Raw genomic sequence first — 24,193 nt, 5'->3', positions numbered from 1 at the left:
GCTGAAACCAAACTGCATCCTGGTCCAGCACCTCCCTCCTCCCCTCTGCTGCGTGTCCGGCACAGCGCCGGCAGGGATTGGTAACCGGGAGGCGTCTGAGCTTGTCTGCTCATTGGCTATCTGTCTCTCTACTGAAATGCAAGTTCCCTGGAAGCAGGCAGGCGTCTGTCCCGTCCAACACTTTGTCCCTGGCACCGGGGAGGGCCTGGCACAGAGCGGTGGTTGGTAAATGAGTGAAGGAGCAGGGCCTCTACGGCTGAAAGAAGAGAGCTTGGGGAGTTGCTCTTTCATAAAGGACGAAGCCCAGCGTGGGGAAGTGATTTGCTCGACCTCCCACGGCCCCCAGGAGCGGAGCCAGCCTGTGGGAGGCTATGCCCGCAGCGGGCACCCTGAGCCACGGGGCCCTGCATTCAGCAAGGACCCGGACTGCGCAGCAACAAAGGCCGGAACCCGAGAGGTCTGTGCCTCCGTGAGCAGCCCTGGCCTCCTCGGAGTGTGCTGTGCACCATCCTGCTCAGTTTGCTCAAGCCCTTTCAAGGCTCCTCTTTGTGGGGGAGCGGCCAGTGTGCTGAGCCCCGCCTCCCTCCAGACCTCGCTGGAGAGCAGTGGACAACAGCCCTGGGGGTAGCAGCGAGCCCCCTGGTGCCGGCACACCGGTCTCGGTAGAGCAGCACCACGCAATGCGGTTAGAGCGGCGATGACAAGCACAGCTGGACGTAAGGTGCTTCGTGTGTGCTGTAGACTCGATCATGTCCCCTTCTCCCACATTCCTATGGGGAGACCCTAACCCCCGGGTGACTGCATGGAGAGGGGACGGATATTAAGGTTAAGTGAGGCCATAGGGTGGGGCCTGATCCACAGGACACATCTCCTGACAGAAGAGGAGGAGGCACCTGCAAGCTCTCTGCACGCACAGGAAAGGCCGTGTGAGCAAAGGCTGCACGAGGACCCAATGAGGTGTCCGACCTGCAAGCCAGGAAGAGAAGCCTCACCCAAACCGAACCTGCCAGCACCCTCACCATGGACCTCCACCCAGAACCGTCAGGAACAATGTCAGCGCGTGAGGCCCCTGGGCGGTGATCCTTTGTCATGGCAGCCCGGGCCGCTGACCCAGTGTGCCAGGTGTTGTCCTGAGGCTTCACACAGCTGTCTGCTCACTGGTCTGCCCTCGGAGCCATTGCTATTGTCCCCACTTGGCACGAGTGCAGTGACTTGTACACGGTACACAGTGAGTGGCAGAGCTAGGTTTTGGCTTCAGTATCTGTCACTTTAGCCAAGATCAAGGTAAGTGTTTGCCTCCCTAATCTCCTGTTCAGTCTATCTGGTTTAAGTCCATCTGGAAGTGCCTGCCTAGCATTACTCACTCCAGCTCCGAGCTTAAACCAGAGTGGATTCCCAGAGAAGAAACCCCAGCCGTGTCACTACTGCTCTCTCAAAGGTAAAGAGGAGATGTCAAAGAGGGAAAGACACCAGGAGAGAAGGGACCAGCATCGATGCTAGACACACCGCCGCAGGGAAAGTGCCCTGGCTTCTGGCCATGGGAGTTCCTGCACTTCTGGGAGATCTAGCGCCCCCGACTGGCTGCCGCCAGGATCTCCTGGTGCAGGTCTTACCGTACTCGCTTCCCCCCATGGAGGTGCTGAGGGTAGTCTCGTTTTCCTTGTTGTTGAAGGTGTAGCAGTTCCCATACATCGGATGGTGGAAGAGGGTGAAGTTCCTGCGGAGGAAGAACACGGCTGAGAAGGGGCAGTGCTAACGTGGCTCACACTTTTATGAACAATGGAGGACACTCAGGACCCACTTCTCCCAACTTTCCTGTGAAATGACACACAGGCCTATCCTCAGGCTGACCATGCTGATGAAGACCTGCACTCTGCTTTCTGTTCTCCCTCTTAATCTGCTTGCCTCTGTCTCTATCCTGACTTGGTATTTCGTATGCCATATGCCTGCCCCAAAAGTCCTTTATTCTTGAAGTTCTCAGCCAATTGATGTTTTTCTATCCTAATCCCCAGTCCTAAGACATGATCCTCAGAGAAGATCACAGACCTCCCTCCTCCCTTCCTTCCTCTCTCCTTCTTCTCTCTCTTCTTCCCTCCTCCTTCCTTCCCTTCCTCTATGCTAAATCAGTGGCTCTTGATCATTGGTATGCATGATGGCAATAGACAAGGCTGTATGTCCGCCATCTACGTTTGCTTCTATGAGCACTTTACTGAGATTAAGGATATTTTGACTCTGCACCATCTCCAACCCTCCTCACTGACTCTAGAGCAAGCATGTCAAACTCTCGGCCCACAACAAATACCGTATTTTTGCGGCCCAGCCAATATAATGTATGTAAGAAACGTCTTAATAAAAATTTTGTAACTTAGTTTTTACAATATCCTGTTGTACATAATTATTAATAACTAACTACAACATTCACTAATGACTAATTACTATCATCGTGTTGCATTCATTTCCCTTACATGCCTTACGTACAGGCGCACCATTTCTCTTCACTAATACTAGCAGTGAATATTTAGCAGCTGAATGCCATGTCATTAGTCTTGGACTGACTTGTTTGGTATGAGCAACAGGAAATACTTTGCTTCCAGAGAACAAGAAAAATAGGTTTATTTGCATTATGTTTATCTATTTGTGCAGTTATTCAGTGTCTGCTAAGTTAATGTTAAAGAAAAAATATGAATATTTATTAAAATGTTCTATTATTTTATGTTAATGACCAAAGGCCTGGTGCATGAAAATCCCTCAGCCCAGCCTGCACCCTCTCCAATCTGGGACCCCTTGAGGGCATTGGACATCCCTCTCAGAATCTAGGACTGCTGGCTCCCAACCGCTCACGTGTCTGCCTTCCTGCCTATCTGCCTGATTGCTCCTAACTGCTTCTGCCTGCAAGCCTGATCACCCCCTAACCACTCTCCTGCCAGCCTGATTGCCCCTAACTGCCCTCTCCTGTCAGCCTGGTCCCCCCGCAACTGCTCTCCTCTGCAGGCCTGGTCACACCCAACTGTTCTCCCCTACGGGCCTGGTCCCCCCACAACTTCCCTCCCCTGCAAGCCTGGCTCCCCACCAACTAACCCTCCCTGCAAACCTGATTGCCTCCTACTGCCCTCCCTTTCAGACAAGTTCCTCCCAATTTCCCTCCCCTGCTGGCTGCCCTCCCCCATTTTATGGTGGCCATCTTGTATTCTCATTGGGGCAGCCATCTTTGACCACATGGGGGCGGCCATTTGTGTGTTGGAGTGTTGGTCAATTGCATATTACCTCTTTATTAGACAGGATTACTCACTTATTTCAGCCCTTTGTATTCAGCATGTCTCTATTGAAATAAATCTATGTTTGTATGAAAATTGAAGCTTTTGTGATTCTTGCCCACATACACTTTAACCTTGCTTATTTGGCTTGTGTTAGCTTTGTAGTCTGACATGCTTGGTCTGAAGCCTAGCTCCTGTGTAGCTGTTCTCCAAAGGGCGGGCCAATGAAAAGACTGCCTACCATTCCCTTCCTCGACCTAAAGCTGAGCTGCAGGCGCATGCAAGGGGCCCAGCATTCAGAACTACCAGCCCCGGAGCTGAGAGAGCAGCCTTCCTCTACTGACCTGGCATCACAGGACACCCCGTCGAAGAAGCAGGTAACCACCAGCTCCTCTGCAGAGTAGCTCATGTTGATTTTCTTCTCCAGAGGCACCTGCGCCATGATGTTCATGTAGTGCAGCTTGTACCACTCCTGGATGGCATTGACTCCCGAGCTGAAGGTGTAGACAGCACAGTGGGACGTGCCGTTCGAACACTGGGAATAAGAGGAGACTTGAGCCTGAAGCCATCAGCCCCAGTATTGGCCTGCAACAGGACTGGAAGGATGAGAAACAGACTCCAGACCAGATGCCAGGGGAACAGGAGGGGGTCCCTGGGCAAGGAATGGGCTTCTTACATCAGGGGGCTGAGAGACTTTATCCTGAAGCCTCAAGGACCAAGAAAGGAGTCAGTGAGGAAGGGATGACTCCCTACCAGGTGAAAAGCAGAACTAGCTCCTTCAGGATCCCACACATCAGGACTTTAGCCAATATCACTACTGAGTTCCTATTGGCTCCACAGACTAAATCTCTGAATTGTAGCCCAGATTCTGACACTGCTTCTCTGCAGGATCTTGGGCAAGGCACTATATATCCATCATTTCACTACAAAATATTGACGAAAATATCATCCTTCCTCACCTCATATGGTCATTGGGAAGAGCAGCATTTAAAATATATAAGCCTGTAATATATTAAATAAATAAATAAATAAATAAATAAATAAATAAATAAATAAAATAAAATAAAATATATAAGCCTGGCCGGCGAGGCTGAGTGGTTGAGTGTTGACCTATGAACCAGGAGGTCATGGTTCAATTCCTGGTCAGGGCATATGCCCAAGTTGTGAGCTCGATCCCCATTGGGGAGGCATGCATGAGGCAGCCAATCAATGATTTTCTCTCATCATGGATGTTTCTATCTCTCTCTTCCCCCCCTTTCTCTCTGAAATCAATAAACAAATGTATTAAAAATACAATAATGAGAGTTTTATAGGGAAATTGTGGTACAACCCAGATGTCCTCATCATGCAGGGCTTAAACACTCTCCTAAGAGACAGCCACCAAAGGGTTGATTTGGGAATCAAGAACATAGTGGGCATTTTAGGAAAGGGCCCAGGAAGACTTTGAAAGGTCTCAGTGATTGAGAGAGAAGGCCACTTCTTCAGGGCCTAGGACTGGAGTCAGGAGGTCTCACAATCAACACTCAAGGCTAGAAGGTATGGAAGTAGCTCTCCTCCTGTAGTGGTGGCTGGGGCATGCAGAGGACAGTAGAGGTGGAGTTTGCCCAGAAAGGTAGGTAATGAATCTCATTTTTGGCAAATGGCTACTTTTTTTTTTTTTTTGAGCCCCTCAAATAGGACTAAGAAGAAGAGATCAGGTGTGTACCCCCCACAAAGGCAAGCAATGCAGGGAACACTGGGTGTTTCTGCTTCTATTTCTTCTTTCTGGTGTCTGTGCCCCTATTTTGCTTTGGTGGAGTTTCAGTTCCCCCTGTGGATACAGTCTCATGAGGCTGTCCATCAAAGTCCCCGCCTCTGTGAGCCAGCAAGGGATCCAAGCTCAGCCAATCAGATATCCCACGATGGGATGTGAAACCATCTTCATGGGTGAATTAAAAAGACTAAAACTACTTGAAGCTTATTTAGCCCAACAGCAGTATCCGAAATTACTCTTGTCACCAAGAGCCCTGGATCTTCCCTAATTTCTGCCCTTAGGTGAACTACTGACCACCTAAGACATTTGCTTTCTGCTTAAGATAGTGCATCCATTTCAGTTGTCTGTAGCTCATTCACCCTGAGTGTTTCCTCCCATGGGACCGTGGGGCTAATGTCAAAGGAGACACCTCCCTGACCACTGTCTGCAGCCCACCCCATGCTCCAAACCACGAGCGGGTACTCACCAGCTGGAATCCCACCATCTCCTTGGAATCTTGGACATGCATGACGTCCGCTGCCTTATGGATGATGCTCCCACTGACTTTGCGCTTCCGCCCCGTGAGGAAGTCTGTGGCCTTGCTGGTCTCACCCTCATTGAAGACCATCAGTGGGATCAGGTTGAGGAACTTGGGCTGGGTGCCCTCCCACGCCGAACTCCTGGGCTCTGCCTCTCGGCGTTTCCGAGACTCGATCTCTGAGAAGCCATACAGGGTCTTCAAGGCTGCTCTGGTCTCCTGCTCCAAGTCGGCTAGAAGGGGCCTCACGGCGCTGTACCTGCCAAGGTGGAGAGAGGGAGTCAGGGAGAGCGGAAGCCCCTCTGGCACACGGCTGGCACTTCTCCATGCTGCTTTCCTCCACATGTGCCAGCCTTGAGCCCACTGCTCCTGGCCATTGGCCAAGGAGACCAGGCCTTTTACGATTTGTCCCATCCCTAGTGACCACTGGCCTGAGTGGGGACAGCTTCTGTGTACCCTGTGTGACCTCTGGCTTCACCTCTGCCATCACTGTCTGCTTGCTCTCAGGGTGTGTTGATGAGTTTGTCTCAACCAGCATTTCCAGAGTGGTGACTGTAGGTGCCTCCCATAAACGGGCCACTGGTAAAGGGGGGTGTACCCAGGGGGCAGGCTCCATTTCCACTGGGCACACTTGCCCTTGCCCTCTGATTCTCCTCCAGTCAGAGCTGGGAAGGAAGAGGTGTAACTGTTGCCTTGACAACCTCAAAAACACAGAAGAATGATACAGGACTCAAGTGACGGAAACATGACACCACCCTTCACAGTACCAAGTGATCCTAGTCTCCTTCACTCTCCCCTCCTCCTTGTTCTGTGCATAGTAATTGAGCCAGTCACCTAGGTTCCAGTTCCCTAACCTGGCTCTGGCTGTGTCAGCTTGGACAAGTCATTTCCATGTCTCATTTCCCCAACTCTAACATGGGGTTAGTAGGCAGAGTCAATGAGTTTATTATGCCTATTGAACTAATGGTCACTATTCTTAGTTGTATTAGTGTTAATTGTATTTGTTAGCTTTTCACTCTTCTAGTACAATGTCAATTCTATTAGGACAAAGACTGTGTTTGGGTTCTCAGTTCTATGCCCCATATTATACCACAATTTATAGATGATTAGGTAACAAATAATGAACAGAAGAAAGAAAGAAAGAAAGAAAGAAAGAAAGAAAGAAAGAAAGAAAGAAAGAAAGGAAGGAAGGAGGGAAGTAGGAAAAAAAAGTTAGAAAGGGGTAGAGAAAGAAAAAATAAAAGAAAGACTTTGAGGTGGGACTGAGTCTTAGACATGACTCTGGCCCAGGCAGCTCCTGTGAGACTTCCTGCCTTGCTCCCTTTCTCTCCAACCCACACCTGCTCGGACAAATTCTACCGGAGTCTGATCTGCCTCACAGATCAGTTTTTAAGAATCTCAAGGACACCAGTGACCCATTTAAAACAGGTCCTGTAGCCGAAACAGGTTCAGCTCAGTGGATAGAGCTTCGCCCTTCGGACTGAAAGGTCCCTGGTTCAATTCTGGTCAAGGGCATGCGCCTCGGTTGCAGGCACATACCCAGTAAGGGGTTTGCAGGAGGCAGTTGATTGATGTTTCTCTCTCATCGATGTTTCTAACTCTTTATCCTTCTCCCTTCCTCTCTGTAAAAGAGTCAATAAAATATAATATATTAAAATAAATAAATAAAATAAAACAGGGTCTGTGGCAGGGGACAGAGCAAGTACCGAGGCCTGATTCTCCCCAGAGCCCAATGACCTCAAATAGTGGGCTGGGTTCACTCAGGTGAGCATTTGGGGCAGCTGAGATGCTTCCGGAAGTCACCTGGGTGCAACTTCTGAGTCAGCCATGAGCTCATATCTGGGGAGAGTGAGGGCGTGAGCTTGGAGAGCTCAGGAGACAAGGCTAAGCTGAGCCATGTGCGTGCATGCGTATGCGTGTGTGTGTGTGTGTGTGTGTGTGTGTGTGTGTGTGTGTGTGTGTCTAAGGTGGGATAATTCATCCCAGATTCAGCCTCCAAGCCAAACTGATCCTTGCAGCCTCCCCCTGTGTTCCCTGAGCCAGCCCATCCTCAGAAGCAGCTGATGTACAGAAAACCTGGTACAGATTTAGAGGCTGGGAGAGGGCAATTTGCCTACAGCACATGTCCGCAGGCTCGAGGGACCCCTTCAGGGGGGCCTGACCCCATGCCGGCCCCCGCCCCTGCCTCTTACTTGTAAGGGTTGATGTTGCAGATGGTGACTGCAGGGAAATCCAGCTTCTGGAAGTGGATTTTGATGGAGACTGAGACGGTGTAGAAGGAGAGCACGAGGAGGGCACACTGCCAGAAAATGAGCGCCACCGCCGTCAGCGTGAAGAGGATCCAGAGCAGGCGGCGGAGGCGGCCGCGGGACACCACGATGCGGCGGCAGCCGTGGGTGTTGGTCTTCAGACAGTACCACCTCATCAGCTCCTTAATGGTGGGCGCCTGAGGCCCCCTCACAGGCAGGTTCTTCTTGATTTTGGCTTTGATCTTCTCTCCAGGAGCCATGGCGAGGGTGGCACGTGGACAAGGCAGTCAGGCTGGAGGGACTGAGAAGAAAAGCAGGTGAGCTCACCCCGCCGCCCACTGGCATGTCCCTGGAGGTGCCCACGTGCCCTTGGCCGCCTCCCTTTGTCCCTCTGTGGCTGGACAGCCTGCCCTGGCCCCTGTCCAGGATTTTGTGTTTGGGGCACCACAGCTGCCAGAGAGCTGCCTTCCCTTCCTGCACCCCTGGCCCAGCGCGTGGGGGCGGGGAGGGTTCGCCCGGATCACAGGAGGCGAGAAGGCACTTTCACCTGGTGCTCCAGGCAGGAGCCCTCGGGCCGCCGGTCAGCCCTGCAGCGCCTACAGAGCTTTCTAGGATTGCCCCCTGCGCCTTGTTGCCTCTGGGAGGGCAGCCGTCCTAGCTCATCCTGCCCCCTGGTGCCCAGCTCAGGGGCTGGCACAGGGCAAGCACCTGCCACGGATTCTGACAGATAACCTCTCCCAAGAGAGCTTCCTGACATCCCCTTAGATCGTGTTCAGCCCTGCCTGCCAGGTCCTCCCAGCACTCTGCTGCTTTACTGGAAGTGGAGAGTTTCTGTTTCGTTTCGGCTTCCTTTCCTCCCTTTACAGTCCAGCTCCTAGTGTTTCCGAGGCTCCTATTTTAACAATAGCTACAACTATTGGCCACTTAATATCTGCCAGGGGCTGTGCCACATTTCCTTGATTCTAAGATAGAACACAAACCGATTTAATAACAGCTTTGTTTGGGGGTGCAAATTACCGCATTTTGTTGGAATGCAAATTACCACATTCATCAATGTACATGATGCATCTCAATTACAGAAACTCCACGATGTGAAATAACATTCCTTTTAGAAATGAATACATATAATATATGTGTATACATGTATCTAGAGTCATCTCATGATTATAATATATATAGTCTCATAAGTCTCATAAATACATACAGTCTTTCTTGATATCCTATATCAGTGGTTGGCAAACTCAGTCAACAAAGCCAAATATCAACAGTACAACAATTGAGAGCCAAATTTTTTAAACTTAAACTTCTTCTAACGCCACTTCTTCAAAATAGACTTGCCCAGGCCATGGCATTTTGTGGAAGAGCCACACTCAGGGCCAGAGAGCCGCATGTGGCTCGAGAGCCACAGTTTGCTGACCACGGTCCTATATATAATAAAAAGCTAATATGCTAATTAGACCGAACAGCTAAACCTTCAGGACAAAGCCGGGGCTTCAAGAGCCGAGCCCCTAGCATGAATTTCTTGCATCAGGCCTCGAGTAAACATATGAATATCTCATCTCATGTTTTAACAACCCCATTAGGTAAGTTTACAGGTACTGTTATTATCTCCGTGTTACAGAGGGGAAAAGAGGAACTTGTACAAGGTCGCACAGGCAGTTGAGTGGAGGAGCTGGGTTAGAACCAGGGCATATGCCTGCGGAGAGCTGGGGTTGTGCTGGGTGCTGCCTCCACCCACGGCAGTGAATTAGCAGCTCCTGGGGCTAAGGTGAGAAGGAAGGAGAAGGGGTTCTGAACTGTTTGCTTCCCCATCACTGGGCAGGTCATGTGGTCACTTCCCACTGGAGTGAAGGAGGACAGTGTGTGGAGATGCCGCCCCCATGACTGCCGTAGGAGACAGAGGCAGGACATACAGGGTGGTCCCAGGCGACCCTTGGGCCTGTGTCTTCCACAAGGACCTTAGTTTCCCCTTCAAATTCTTCCGGCAGGGTTCTGGGCTCGAGTTACTTATCCCCACTAAACCCATGGGATATTGCCCAAAGTTTAGAGCTAAGGCAAAACTTGGAGGCATTCATACTTATGATGCTAGAGGGCTTCAGGGTTATGATGTGAAGCAAGCATGTCAAACTCACAGCCCACAGGCCGAATGCTTGCTTATTTGGCCCGTGTTAGCCTTTGAAATGGACCTGCTTGATGTAAAGGAATTGGAGTGCTGGGGGGTGGTGCAGGGCAGACAGACCACACTGAACCCGCCCCTGAGACCTGATCCCGCTGGGAGGAGGAAGACCTCGGACCCTCAGAAAGATGCTCTTAGACTCTCGGCAAGAGGAATAGAATTTATTTTTTGGCATTTAATAAAATATTGCCTATCCCCACCTCCTCTCTCACTACAATCCAAAGGCAAAAATGTTAGTAACAGTTCGTTTTTAAAACCTAGATATAAAAATTGAAAGAAAAAAGTCCCTAGGTACGGGTTCATTTTCCTGCCACCTCAAAGGCTTTGGGCTCTGCCAGTGTTCAGCAGAAGCTGTGGTTCTGAAAGCTCCCGTCTCCAGCCCTTCTTCTCACTGAAGACAGCGCCCGGGATTCTTCTGTCCCATTAGCTTCCGCAGAACTGGCCCGGGCCCGGGGTCACCTGCCAATGTCAATGACACTACCGAGGGAAGAAGGAAGCCCACCGTTCCCATCGCAAAACAGATAGATGTTTGCACAAATAGCATCTCAACTTCACAGCAAACAAGACTGCAGCTGCTCTACATCTACTGCTGGGTTAAATAGGGTGCCGGATGGGAGAGCGTGTACCTGACACACAGCACTCACTCTTCTAAGCACTTTACCGGTGGCCACACATTCCATGTCCACGTCTTCCCAGTGCGCACCCTGATTCCCCCATCATACAGTGGCGCCCACACTCACAGGTCCGCGGCTTGCCCAAGGTCACCCTAGACCAGTGGTTCCAACCTTTCTAATGCCACGACCCTTTAATACAGCTCCTCATGTGGTGGTGGCCCCCAACCATAAAATTATTTTCATTGCTACTTCATAACTATAATTTCGCTCTTTTAATGAATCGTAATGTAAACATCTGTGTTTTCTGATGGTCTTAGGCGACCCACAGGTTGAGAACCGCTAGCAGAGTGGCCTAAGACCATCTGAAAACACAGATATTTACATTATGATTCATAACAGTAGCAAAATTACAGTTATGAAGTAGCAATGAAAATAATTTTATGGTTGGGGGTCACCACAACATGAGGAACTGTATTAAAGGGTTGTGGCATTAGAAAGGTTGAGAATCACTGCTCTAGACAGTGGCTGAGTTGGGATTTGAATCCAGGAGTCCTCAAATAATAATAATAATAATAATAATAAAAAACAATAATAGCAGCCACCATTTATTGATCCTGTAATCTTCCCCCAGGCACCCTACTGAACTCTTTCATACATTACATCTTGAATCCTCACTATAATTATGTAAACTACTAGTACTATGCCCACTGGGCAGGAAACAGGTGCACAGAGGTGAGGTAACTGCCCAAGGTCGAAAAGGTAGGAAAGATTCCTTGAAATTCCAGGGTCCTGGCTCAAGATGGTGACTCTACTGCAGCCTTCCAGCCCACTCCTGACCTCGCCTACCCACATACCAATGAGGGAACTGGAGCCTCAGCTCCTTTTTTGGGGAGAGGGGGGGCTGTGCAGCCCCTGCCCACCCAGAGCAGAGCCACCAGGCGTTGTCCTGCGGCCCATGGACAGCCGGGGCTGAGCCCGCGGCGAGAACTGACACCCTGCTCTAAGGGTTTGCTTCTCTGCAACCACAGCTGAGAAGACACAACAGAGGGAGAGAGGCGGCGCGGTCAGGTCTGCGCGTCTCTCGGGGCGGGGAAGAGGCTGCGCAGGTGCCGGGAGAGGCGAGGCGCCGCCCCGGACCCCGGGCGCCCTCTCTGAGCGGCACAGAGACCCCTCTCGTTAGCGGTGATCTTCGGGCCCCACCACAGGCAGACGCCAGGGAGCTGGACCCCCACTGACCTCCGACGGTCAGCATCCCGGCCACCCGGAGGCAGCCCGGCACCGCCACCCAGCGCGCGGACGGCGTCCAGGAAGCCAGGGATCCCCTGGCGCCTGGATCCCCGCAGCCGTGCCACCTGACCCGGCTGCTCACCTTCCTCGGTCCCAAGGCTCCCGCGCGAGCAGGTGCGCGATCCGCAAGCTGCTTTCTGCTCCGGGCACAGCGCGAGCATCTCCGGGCTGCGCGCTGCGGGCTCTTGTGAGCCTCGCCGGGCCCCGCCCCCAGGCCCGCCCCGGGCCCGCCCCCACCTGCCCAGGTGTGTCCCCGGCGGCGAGGCTGAGCTGCCGCCGCCACGCGTGCGCCGCCTGCCACCCTGCGGCCGCTCTGCGCCGGGGGCACAGCGCAGTGCCTACCGCCGCCCGGAGGCCATTCTGCGCCCTGCATCCCCTCTGGGGCGTGCGGTGCGCACCGCCTCCAGGCTAATCGCAGCGCCTCCTGCCGCCTGGTTACTTCCCAGCGCCACTCACTCTGGTCTGCCAGGCTGCCCAGCACCAGGAAAACCCAGCAGGCTTATCTAGGGCTTCCTCCTGACCGGGCTACCTGAGCCCAGCTGCTGGCAACAGGGCTGTTCAGCCAGACCGCTCGTCCCTCTATTTCGTCAGCTGCCTTTTTATAGGGACTCAGCTTGCATCTACAAGAAATGAGCTTAACAAATTGCAACTGCGAAGGACCATAGAGCCACCTCGCGCGCAGGCCCTTTGAGTGGAGAGGAAACAGGAGCGAGAGGGGAAGGCGTCTGTTCTCGCTCAGAGCTTGTCCGCCTCGCCTGTGCATTTCATCACCTGCGGGTCATGTTAAAATTCAGGTTCTAATTTAGCAGGCATGGGGCCCGGAAACCGGCATTTCTGACTTCCCAGAAGATGCTTCTGTTGCTGGTTGGAGGACCACACTTTGGGTAACAAGTGCTATTGCCCTGGAGAGTGCAAAGTGGTTCACATTTCTGGAGGGCAATTTAAAGAAAAGCTCATTATTTCAAGTATCAGTAAGGCATATGGGAATACATAACAGACAGATGGAAAAGGGAGCTTTGTGCAGCAGTCTGGGCTGGAGACCTAGGCGAGGGGCTCAGCATGTAGTGAATGGCATGGAGAGAGACGTGGCCAAGAATATATCTGGACTGGGAGTACAGTCTTAGAGGAAGCACTTTTAGGGAGCAGGAGAATGAAGTGGGGGAGGAAGGGTGAGAGAGACCTAAGAATATGTTTTTATTGATTTTAGAGAAAGAGAAAGGGAAGTGCCTCCTACATGTGCCCTGACTAGGAATTGAACTGGTGACTCTGGTGCATGGCATGGCACTCCACCCAACTGAGCCACACCAGCTCGGGCATCACTCCTCTGTTTACACTTATTCAATGAGTTCTTCACTCAGAGTAAAAGCCCTTGTGACCTGACCCTGCTATCTGCTGCCACTCGTACTCTGACTCATGCCACTTCTTCCTCATTGGCCTCGGGTTGTTCTCGAACATACCTGGCACATCCTGCCTCCGGGCTTGTTTCTGGTGCTCACTCTCTTTGAAATCCCTCTCTCTCCACATACACACACTCAGATAATCACACAGACCATCCTCTTGCCTCCTTCAAGTCTACCCATTTAAAATCGCAAAGTTGCTGAAACCGGTTTGGCTCAGTGGTAGAGCGTCGGTCTGTGGACTGAAAGGTCCCAGGTTCGATTCTGGTCAAGGGCATGTACATTGGTTGCAGGCACATCCCCGGTAGGGGGTGTGCAAGAGGCGGCTGTCCAATGTTTCTCTCTCATCGACATTTCTGGCTCTCTATCTCTCTCCCTTCCTCTCTGTAAAAAATCAATAAAATATATTTAATAAAATAAAATAAAATCGCAAAGTTTCCCATCTTTTCAATACTTCCTAACCCTACAGTTCCTCCTTTGTTTCCTGTATCAAACCCAATCAAGATAAGCAAAATCGTGTAATGGACTCCCAGTGGCACCCATCATGCAGCGTTGCTGTGGCCTTGATAAATGACACAACATCACTCAGACAGAAGCCTTGAAAAACCCAAGCACCTCAGGATGATTGGGACCAATGACAGGCTCAGCCTCACCTGTAAGCTGTGGAGAGAAGAGCTCCGAGCCTAGGAAATGCCACCAGCAGGGGCCAGCTTCTGGGAACGCTAAAACCACCAACATTCAACATCAGCTTCTTCTTCCCGGATGCTACTGGAGTTCTGGGACTGGAATTTGCCTTGGTAAAGTTCTTTGGTTTCAAGTAAAAAATAGACTCACGTTAGTGAAAGCTAAACAAAGAAATGATTAAGAGGTTGTCACATGGGGTTTGGGAGTGAAGCCAACCCAAAGAAAAGCAGAGCTGAGAGATGGAGAGGGTTCCAGCTATGACCATAAAATGTATGTCTTTGCACCAGTACTACCTAGAGCTGAGTCTACTTCCTGGATTTTTAGTCACATGAGCCAATAAATTTGCTATAGTGCTTAAGATATGTTAAATTCAGTTTCTCTCACTGGAAACCAAGAGTCCCAACTAATAGGATAAAAATTCTATCTTCCTACGTGGATTGGGGGGGAGGGGGGGGGGGTTTGCCATCTTCTATTCCTTAAAGTGAGTGTATTCCAAATCCAGTCCCAGATGAAGGATCTACCAATTTCCTGGAAAAGGTTTTTCTCTGCCAGATGACACCAGTGAGGACTCTGCTCTACTAAAAGGGAAGAGGGGAATTGGAACTGTGACTGTCTGTAATCCTGGACCCAAAGTTTACCAATTTATCTCTACAGGACCTCCAGCTTGTTATAAAATCTTGGTGAGGCCTCAATGGAACTCAAATTTCTAGGCTCACATTGATGTCCCATATAATAAAAGCCTAATATGCAAACTGTCCCCTCCACTGGGAATTCAACCAGAGGGCGGGGCCGGTCCACCAACTGCCTGCGGCCCCTTCCCCCGGCCAGCTCCACCCCCAATCGCCCACCCCCACCCCATTTGGGGGTGGGGCCAGCCAGCCAACTGCAGGAAGGGAGGCCCCAGCCAGCAGCTGGCAGCCACTAGGGACCCTACCCATGCATGAATTTTGTGCACTGAGCCTCTAGTTATGTAATAAAACAGAAAGATTCCAAAAGTTATCAACAAGGTCTTCTATGACTTGCTGGGCTCAAGAGGGGTGGCAGCATGATAAAGAGTTATTCATACTAAATTATTTATTCTAATCCTTAACCAAAGATATGCTCTTATTGATTTTGAGAAAGAGGAAGGGAGAGAGACAGAGAGAAACATCGATATGAGAGAGAAACATTGATTGGTTGCCTCCTATATGCACCCTGACTGGGGATCGAACCTGCAACCTTTTGGTGTATGACCAAACCAACCAAGAATGAAACACTGGGTCAGGGCTCATTCTAATTAAGCATGTCAAATTCAAAGGCTAACATAGGCCAAATCAACAAGGTGTAAGTTTATGTGCCCCCCCCCCAAAAAAAAAAAAAAACTTCTATTTTAGTAGAAACGTAGGTTTATTTCAATAAAGAAATGTTGAATACAAAGGGCTGAAATAAATTAATAATCATTAAATAAAATAATAGAACATTTCAATAAAAATTAATATTTTATCTTGAACATTAACTTACCAGACACTGAACAACTGCACAAATTAATAAGTATAATGCAAAGAAACCTATTTTTCTTGTTCTCTGAAAGCGAAATATTTCCTGTTGCGCACACCAGACAAGTCAGTCCAAGACTAATGACATGACCATCAGCTGCTAAAATATTTGCTGCTAGCCTTAACTGGTTTGGCTCAGTGGATAGAGTGTTGGCCTGCAGTTCGAAGGGTCCCAGGTTTGATTCTGGTCAAGGGCATGTAACTTGATTGTGGGCACATCCCCAGTAGTGGGTGTGCAGGAGGCAGCTGATCAATGTTTCTCTCTCATCGATATTTCTAACTCTCTATTCCTTTCCCTCCCTCTCTATAAAAATCAATAAAATATGTTTAAAATAAATAAATAAATAAATAAATAAATAAATAAATAAATAAATAAATAAATAAAATATTTGCTGCTAGTATTAGTGGAGAGAAATGGTGCACCTACATGTAAGGGAAATGAATGCAATATGATTATAGTAGTCAGTCATTAGCAAACATTGTAGTTTATTATTAATAATATACACCAATAAAAGAGAAATATGCAAAATTGACCATACCTTCACAACGCCCACCAGCCAATCAAGAGAGAGTATGCAATTAACCCGACAAAGATTGCGGGTTAATTTGCATATGCAGGTGCTGAGTGGCCAGGGGTGGGGCAGGACACTTGCATCATGGTGAGGATGCAGGTGTTGTGCACCGCCCCAGCAGCTCTGGGCCTCTGGGCAATGTGGGAAGGCGGGAAGGTGGCTCCAGACTGGAGTGAAGGCAGTGCCAGCAGCCAGGGGAAGGAAAGCCTATTCTTGCATGAATCTTCATGCATCAGGCCTCTAGTTATGTATAACAAGATATTGTAAAAATTAAGTTAAAATTTTTTATTAAAACGTTTCTTGCATACCATTATATTAGCTGGGCTGCAAAAATTCCTTGCGCAGGCTGTGAGTTTGACATGCTTGTTCTCATTCATGAATCAGACCCTGTGACCTGGATACTATTTGTGTGTATAATCTTACCTAGGGGCAATAGTGTCAATTGTTGTAGTATCAAAGAGGCAAATTTGGTTATATTTTCTAAGAATGACCCTGTGCGTATTGTGTGGGCCCTCCTGTTGTCTTTTTTTTTTTTTTTTTAAATATATTTTATTGATTTTACACAGAGAGGAATTGAGAGGGACAGAGAATTAGAAACATCGATGAGAGAGAAACATCGACCAGCTGCCTCTTGCACCACCCCCCCCCCCCACTGGGGATGTGCCCGCAACCAAGGTACATGCCCTTGACCGGAATCGAACCTGGGACCTTTCAGTCCACAGGCCGACGCTCTATCCACTGAGCCAACCCGGTCCCGGCCTGTTGTAAGTCTTGATTGCCATTGTCTTTTTCATGCGTGGGATCCAGCTCAGGCTTGCTGACAGTGAGGCTCACCCCAGCAGAGCATGCAGGCTGCTGTGTGGGTCCTGATCACATGAAGCGAAATCACCTCAGCAGGTTTGGTCTCCACTGAGATCTCCCTGTGGATATGCTGCTTATGAAGCTAATTGGGCTCTGCCCTGTAGTTGTCTGAGGATGGCCACTGGAGTATTGGTTCTGGGCCTCTTCAGAGTGACTCTGGCGCAGGCCAATGTTGGGCAATGTCTGTGACTGACCCAGGGCAGTCTGTCTAGAGCCACAGCTATGGCTCACTCTGCTGGGCCTGGTATGTGAGGGAAAAACCTAGCTGTGCACCAAGGTCTTCTTTTCCCAGCACAGAGACCAGGGAAGGCCAGTAAAAATCTCAAAGCACCCAGAGATCCTCTTCTGCCTGCAGGCTGTCACTTAAAGGGACCGGGGCTGTACTCAGCAGGGTGTGAGCTCCACAGAGTGGGGTGACAGGGCTTCCAAGGGGGTGGGCTATTGCTTCCCCCAGGCTGATGCTCCTTGGAAGGGAATGCTCTAAGACGGCGTCTGCAGCATGGGGGAATGACTCAGCACAGGGATCCTGGCAGCTGACCTCCTCAGAGCCACCAAACCCTGACTCTCCTCAATCAGCTTTCGTCTGCTCTGCCCTCCCTCTGCCAAACCCCAGAGTGAGGAACTGCAAACAAAATTTTGTGCATTGGCTCTTCAAGAGGCTTCCTATATTTCTCACCACCTCTCCCTGGTGGACAGAAACCCTGCTGCTTTTCACAGGCAGATGTTATGTAGGTGCCTTTCCTGGTTCTGGTGCTCTGGGCGGGGGAGCCTGGCCTGGGGTTTAGACCCCACATTTCTTAGGGGGAACCCCCACAGCTGAGATATCCCTCCAGAACTTCAGCTGCTGCCTAAGAAAGCTGGGCCAGCCCTCTCAAACCTCCCCATTTCCTACCAGTCTCAATGTGGCCTTCTCTGTAAGTCCTTGGTTTTTTGTTACATCTACTTTCCAGGATACTTTCTTTCTCCAAGAGGGCACACACGCTTCTGACAAACATAGCATCATTTTCCTAATGTAAGAAACATTTTAAAAATATTTTAAACATTGATCTCAGAGAGGAAGGGAGAGGGAGAGAGACATAGAAACATCAATGATGAGAGAAAAATCATTGACTGGCTGTCTCCTGCATGCCCTCTACTGGGCATCGAGCCCCTAACCCAGACAATGCCCTGACCAGGAATTGAACTGTGCCCTTCTGGTTCATAGATTGATGTTCAACCACTAAGCCACGCTGGCTGGGCAAGAAACATTTTTTTAATTAATAAGATTCTTTAAGGATCAAGAGACATGCACAGATAACCTATGATGATGGGGGCTTATTGAAAGTACACACAAGATGACTATCACAGGAGAGTTCTGTATGGAATCTGTATCTCCTGCATGAAATCCACTTTACTTTTTACTGGCAACGGAGTCTACTCTTTCCTTTGAGGAATCATCTTCCCCTACTCTTCATCCATGTGATTCTGTAGGAACCACGTTCTCAGCGCCAATCACAACATTTCTTTCTATGGCCATAGTTGGTTCCAGAAAGGGCATGCTTCTGAAGCCAGCCAATAAAAACCTTCCCCTGGAGAGAGTTTAGCCAGAATTTGTGCTAAGAGATAAAAATTCTTGCCAATGTTTCAGTTGTTTCAGAAGGGGTTTCACTGCTCGATATCACACTTACTTGACCCTTGCCCATCCTACATTTTAGCCTTCATCATCTGAAAAAATCCACTTATAATACTTATTTGTAACTCAGTTAGAAGTATATCTTGAAAATATCAGAAACAAACAACTCTGATCTAACTTAGGTTTAAGAATGGAAGAAATTATTTTATGTTCCAGGGAGTTGGCTTTGTGCCCAGCTTAAACCTGGATTCCAAAGAGGTCAGCAGGACCTGATTTCTCTGCCTTTAAGTTCTGGCTCTACTTTCTCAGAGTTCATGCCATTCTCTGTGCTGTGCAGTCCGAAGATGACAGTATTAGCTCTGGCCCTCACATGTCCATAGCTAAGTCCAGCAGGACTGGTAGTTCAAGCATAGATTGTAGGATTAATTATGAATGGTACAAATCAGGCCTGAGGGATGTTGCAGCCCTAACTGAACACCATTATCAGCATAATGGAGTGCTCTGAGCAGCCCAGGTTTAGATTGCATGCTCCACCTTTGAGTAGAATCTGCTTCACCCAAAACACAGGTGCTGAGAGTGGGAAGGGGTATTCCCCCAAAGCAAAACCAGAGGAAAATTTGCTTTGCAAAACATCTAGTCTTCTATAATGTCCCTCCTTTTGCCTTCTTTGGTGCTTGCAGTTGGTAGTTGTTTCAGTAAAACACTCTTACTTTGGTTTCTCTGGGGTATCACTTTTCTAAAATTTATTTATACTCCTTGTACTTTATGTAATACCTCTGTGGAGTTTCTGGGATTTAGAGTTCAGTGTCATGGACATGAACTCGGGATCCCAGTCATGACAGGTGGCAGAAGATCTTGAATCTTCTAGAGTAGGGGTGTCGAACTCAATCAGAGAAGGGGCCAAAATCTAAAATCCAGCCTAAATCGCGGGCCGAATGGTTTACTGAACAGTCATAAACTGACAATGTCATAAACTGACAGCGGAGTGCAGTGATGACAGCGCGGTGCGGGCCACATTGCAAGGCCTGGCGGGCTGGATTTGGCCCGCGGGCCTTGTGTTTGACACATGTGTTCTAGAGAGTCAGAGGAGATCTCAAGTGGCTGAAAACACTTGGTTAAACTACTAGCCCAGTGGGCTTAGGCCTCAGTGGCATGGCATTGACCTAGTATGGGAACCCAGTGAGTAAGCTTGCTCCCAAGTTTGGATCTTTCCTGGATTCCTGAGGCTTTAGAATTATGAAGTCAAGGCTCTCTCTTAATTCATGCTCATTAAGCCAGTCTTTTTAGAATCCTACTCTCTTTGATCCCTGGGGACTAGGAGACAGGATCCTTAAATTAGCTTATAAATTTTCTGGTACTGCTTCTTTTGCCAGAAGCTGGCTTTCTGTGGTCAGCACCGTGGACAGCAACCACAGATGCGTCCATAGGTTCTCCCTTTAGGCAGGAAATCTGCAATGGGATGCTCCTGTCCCACAAAATGCCACTTGCAAGAAACCAAGATGGTGGCATAGGTGGTCACCTAAACTGCTGCCTCACACAACAATTTCAAGACTACACCTAAAAGACAGAACGCAACTGCAAATTGCTTCCTAAGTAAACTGGTAAAGCAAGTTGAAAAAATAAAAAATAAAAAAAAATAAAAGACAGAACGGGCCGAAACCGTTTTTGACTCAATGGTAGAACGTCGGTCTGCGGACTGAAAGGTCCCAGGTTCGATTCCGGTCAGGGGCATGTACGTTGGTTGCGGGCACATTCCCGGTAGGGGGTGTACAAGAGGCAGCTGGTCGATGTTCCTCTCTCATCGATGTTTCTAGCTCTCTATCTCTCTCCCTTCCTCTCTGTAAAAAATCAATAAAATATATTTTAAAAAATAAAAAATAAATAAAAGACAGAACGGACACCATGCAGAAGCACAGGAAAGCTGGTTGAGTGGAAATTCTACAACTAGAAGGAAAGAGAGGGGCACATGGAGACTCAGAGGAGCTGCAAAGGGCTGAGTGGGAGGAAGACGGAAGTTCCCGACTGCGCTGAACTCTAGTTCTGACTGCACTGAACCCCAGTTTCGGGTGAGTCCCTGGGGATCCAGACTCATATAGGGGGATCCGTACTGTCGGGAGGAGAGATGAGTGTGGAAACTCAGGGGAGCCTTGAAATGCAGAGGTCTGGAGGCATGAGCGAGAGTATGAGCAGAGAGGACTGCAGTGATTACTGAGGGACACTGAGACCCAGGGGCCTCATAGGGCAGGGCTGACGGGATGCCAAGGCTGTCTGCTCAGCCCTGAGACTCCACCCCATCCAAGCTGAGCATAGAGGCTTTTGCAATTTTGCAAGTCTTGTCTCATAAGGGTGTCTCCAGCACAGAAGTTCTCCCATCATAGACACAGCTGATCCTCACAGCCAATTGGCCTGGAGGTCAATTCCTCCCAGTGATACCAACAACAATCAAGACTTAACCACAAGGCTGTACACACAGTCCATAAAGGAGTGCACCAAGGGTGTCCACCCCACATAACTGGGGAGGCTAAGCCACTGGGCTATATAGGACACCTAGCACATAAAGCTACTTTTCCAACTCAGGGAAGCAGCAAAAACGTGGAGACAAAATCAGATCATAAACAAAAGAAATGGAGGAAAACAAACGACTGGATATAAATCTCAAACCCATGGTTTTCAAGAATTTCCTAGAAAAAGCCAATAAATTTAGTGAGGCCCTTGAGGATATGAAAAAGGACTAACTAGAAATTAAACATACACTGACTGAAATAAAAAATATTATACAGAGACCTAATAGCAGACTAGAGGAACACAAAAATCAAGTCAAAGATTTGAAATACAAAGAAGCAAAAAACACTCAATTGGAAAAGAAAAAAAAAAATCCCAAAGATTTGAAGACAGTGTAAGGAGCCTCTGGGACAACTTCAAGCGTACCGATATCTGAATTATGGGGGTTCCAGAAGAAGAGAGAGAGCAAGATACTGAAAAACTATTTGAAGAAATAATGACTGAAAACTTCCCCCATCTGATGAAAGAAATAGAATTGCAAGTCCAGGAAGTACACAGAACTCCAAACAAAAGGAATCCAAAGAAGACCACACCAAGACACATCATAATTAAAATGCCAAGAGCAAAAGACAAAGAGAATATTAAAAGCAGCAAGAGAAAAACAGTTAATTACCTACAGGGGAGCACCCATAAAATTGTCAGCTGATTTCTCAACAGAAACTATGTAGGCCAAATGGAAGTGGCAAGGAATATTCAAAGTGATGAATAGCAAGAACCTATAACCAAGATTACTCTACCCAGCAAAGCAATTGAAGGTCAGATAAAGAGTTTCAAAGATAAGAAAACGCTAAAGGAATTCATCACCATCAAACCAGTATTATATGAAATGCTGAAAGGTACTCTTTAAGAAGAGGAAGAAGAAGAAAAAGGTAAAGATAAAAATTATGAACAATAAATACGTATTTATCAACAAGTGAATCTAAAAAGCAAGTGAATTAAAAATCTGATGAAAAGAATCAACTGGTGAATATAATAGAATCAGAGGCATAGAAAGGTAGTGCACTGACAATTCTCAGGGGGAAGGGGTGTGGGGAGTGTGGAAAAAGACTGGACAAAAATCGTACATCTATGGATGAGGACAGTGGGGAGAGGTGAGGGCAGAGGATGGGGTGGGAACCAGGTGGAGGGGAGTTATGGGGGGGGGGGGAGAGGAATAATTGCAATAATATGAACAATAAAGATTTATTAAATTTAAACAAAAAGCCGAGACCAGTTTGGCTCAGTGGATAGAGCGTCGGCCTGCGGACTGAAGGGTCCCGGGTTCTATTCCGGTCAAGGGATGTACCTTGGTTATGGGCACGTCCCCAGTGGGGGGTGTGCAAGAGGCAGCTGATTGATGACTCTCTGTCATTGATGTTTCTGACTCTCTATCTCTCTCCCTTCCTCTCTGTAAAAATTAAAAAAATTATATTAAAAAAAAGAAAAAAAAAAGAAAAAAATGCCACTTGCAGCTTGGAGATAGATACAGAAATAAGGGTGAAGTAGTGAAAGTGACATGCAACAGCCAGGTTATTCAGCTGGCAGAGAGATATAACAGATTGCCTAGAAGTGTACAGCTGATGCTTGATACTTGTGCTTGCAATGGCTATGTTCTATAAAGTCACCATAAACACTGAGTTAGGGAATAGCGAATCATTGCTCCAAGATTAATACAGACTTCGGTCCCTGCGAGCCTCTGGTCACAACGTATTTATTAACCGATTGATGCATACCTTTTCTTTATTTGTTTATATATTTTTATTGATTTTTAAAGAGAGGTAGAAAGAGAGACAACACAGTGAGATTGAGACATCAGTTGGCTACCTCCTGCATACCTCTCCTAGGCACGCGCCTCTACAGAAAATGGGATGACACCCAACTGAGCCACACCAGCCAGGGCTCAATGTCTAACTTTAAAAAAATGTGTTTCTGTGTAAGACACCTTATTTAATAGATATTGATTCACTAACATTGAACTCACAGCCAACAGCACTCTTACTCATACCTGGACAAAGCTTATCTAACATTCATACTTGCTCCAGAACGCACACCACCCCCTTGCACAACCACTCTATTTGAACTTGCAACCTTGAGAGCAATGTTCTGTTCCTTTCTCCTGCATTATTATGTTTTTCATAGCACCAATTTTCAAAATGGTGCATGTTACTGTTATCTTGTCTGTCTTTCCCCATTAGAAGGTAAGCTCCTTAAAAGCAGGCATTTTTACCTATTTTGTTCATTACTTTATCCCAAGGGATGGAACAGTGCCTGGTATACAAAGGGCTCAATGTGTATTTCATGAATAAATGAGTGAGTGCAATAACAGAGCCAGTTCCAGTTTGGGTTATGGTTCGCTCCCCTGGCCCTAGAGGGAGAAACAGGTTGTCTCACGCAGGGAAACGCCCAGCTAACTGCAGGCTGGAGGGTTGAATGGGCTGTGAAAAGGCAGGTATATTACAATCTTTGATGATACACTGGGGGCTGGTTTCATGGGAGCATGACTTGAGTGGTTGTATCAGGTCCTATGTTCAGAAGGGTCTTGTGCTATGTTTAATGCTCTGATGTCACATCTTGAAACTTTTAATAATTTATGAACAAGAGATTCTGCATTTTCTTTTTCACTGGACCCCACAAATTAAATAACTGTCTCTAGGTATGCAGAACAGGTACCATGGTCTCCTTGGACTTAGGAATGGTGTGAGTGATGAAGGTGGGAACTGCTAAGCTAACATGAACAGAGTTCAGAGGACTTAGAGCTTTCCAAATGGGAGAGGAGCCAGTCTGATCGAGATTAGGGACCAGAAAGTTCAGGTTCTGGAGGGGAAATAAAAGTAAGCTAACATTCATGAACGCTTAAGTTCCATGAGGGCAGGAATTCGGTCTGTGCTGGAGAAAAAAAGAATGGCTGATTAATGCACTAGTCTTTCAGCTTTTTTCTATGTTTGAAATTTTTCATGTCCTGGTGGGGTAGCTCAGTTGGTTAAAGCATTGTCCTGATACGCCAAGGTTGTGGGTTTGATCCTTAGTCAGGGCACATACAATGAGTGAACGCTTCTTTCCCCCATCTCTCTCTCCCTCCCTTCCTCTCTCTCTGTAAAATCAATAAAAATGTTCATAATAAAAAGTTTAGGAAATAAGTAA

General features: G+C 48.2%; 1 protein-coding gene across 2 annotated transcripts in view; it reads right to left on the bottom strand.

Moving 5' to 3' along the window:
* The window catches only part of SCNN1G (sodium channel epithelial 1 subunit gamma), a 55,759-nt gene that overhangs the window by 15,556 nt on the left and 16,010 nt on the right, over nt 1–24,193 (bottom strand). Inside the window, exons 1-5 of one of the 2 annotated variants that reach the window (XM_084882731.1) lie at nt 11,933–12,015; nt 7,717–8,074; nt 5,474–5,783; nt 3,599–3,789; nt 1,614–1,717 (exon numbers count right to left, since the gene is read on the bottom strand). In XM_084882731.1, the coding sequence (XP_084738857.1) occupies nt 1,614–1,717; nt 3,599–3,789; nt 5,474–5,783; nt 7,717–8,033 (922 nt within the window). In that variant the 5' untranslated portion in view covers nt 8,034–8,074; nt 11,933–12,015. Of the gene's footprint in view, nt 1–1,613; nt 1,718–3,598; nt 3,790–5,473; nt 5,784–7,716; nt 8,075–11,932; nt 12,016–24,193 lie in introns of those variants that run through there. The other variant, XM_084882732.1, reaches the window with a different exon arrangement.

Source organism: Pipistrellus hanaki (genome assembly GCF_964339955.1).
Source record: "Pipistrellus hanaki genome assembly, chromosome: 4".
Taxonomy (NCBI): Eukaryota; Metazoa; Chordata; class Mammalia; order Chiroptera; family Vespertilionidae; genus Pipistrellus; species Pipistrellus hanaki.
Note: the sequence above shows the minus strand (reverse complement) of the source record. Positions and strands in the feature narration are given on the sequence as shown.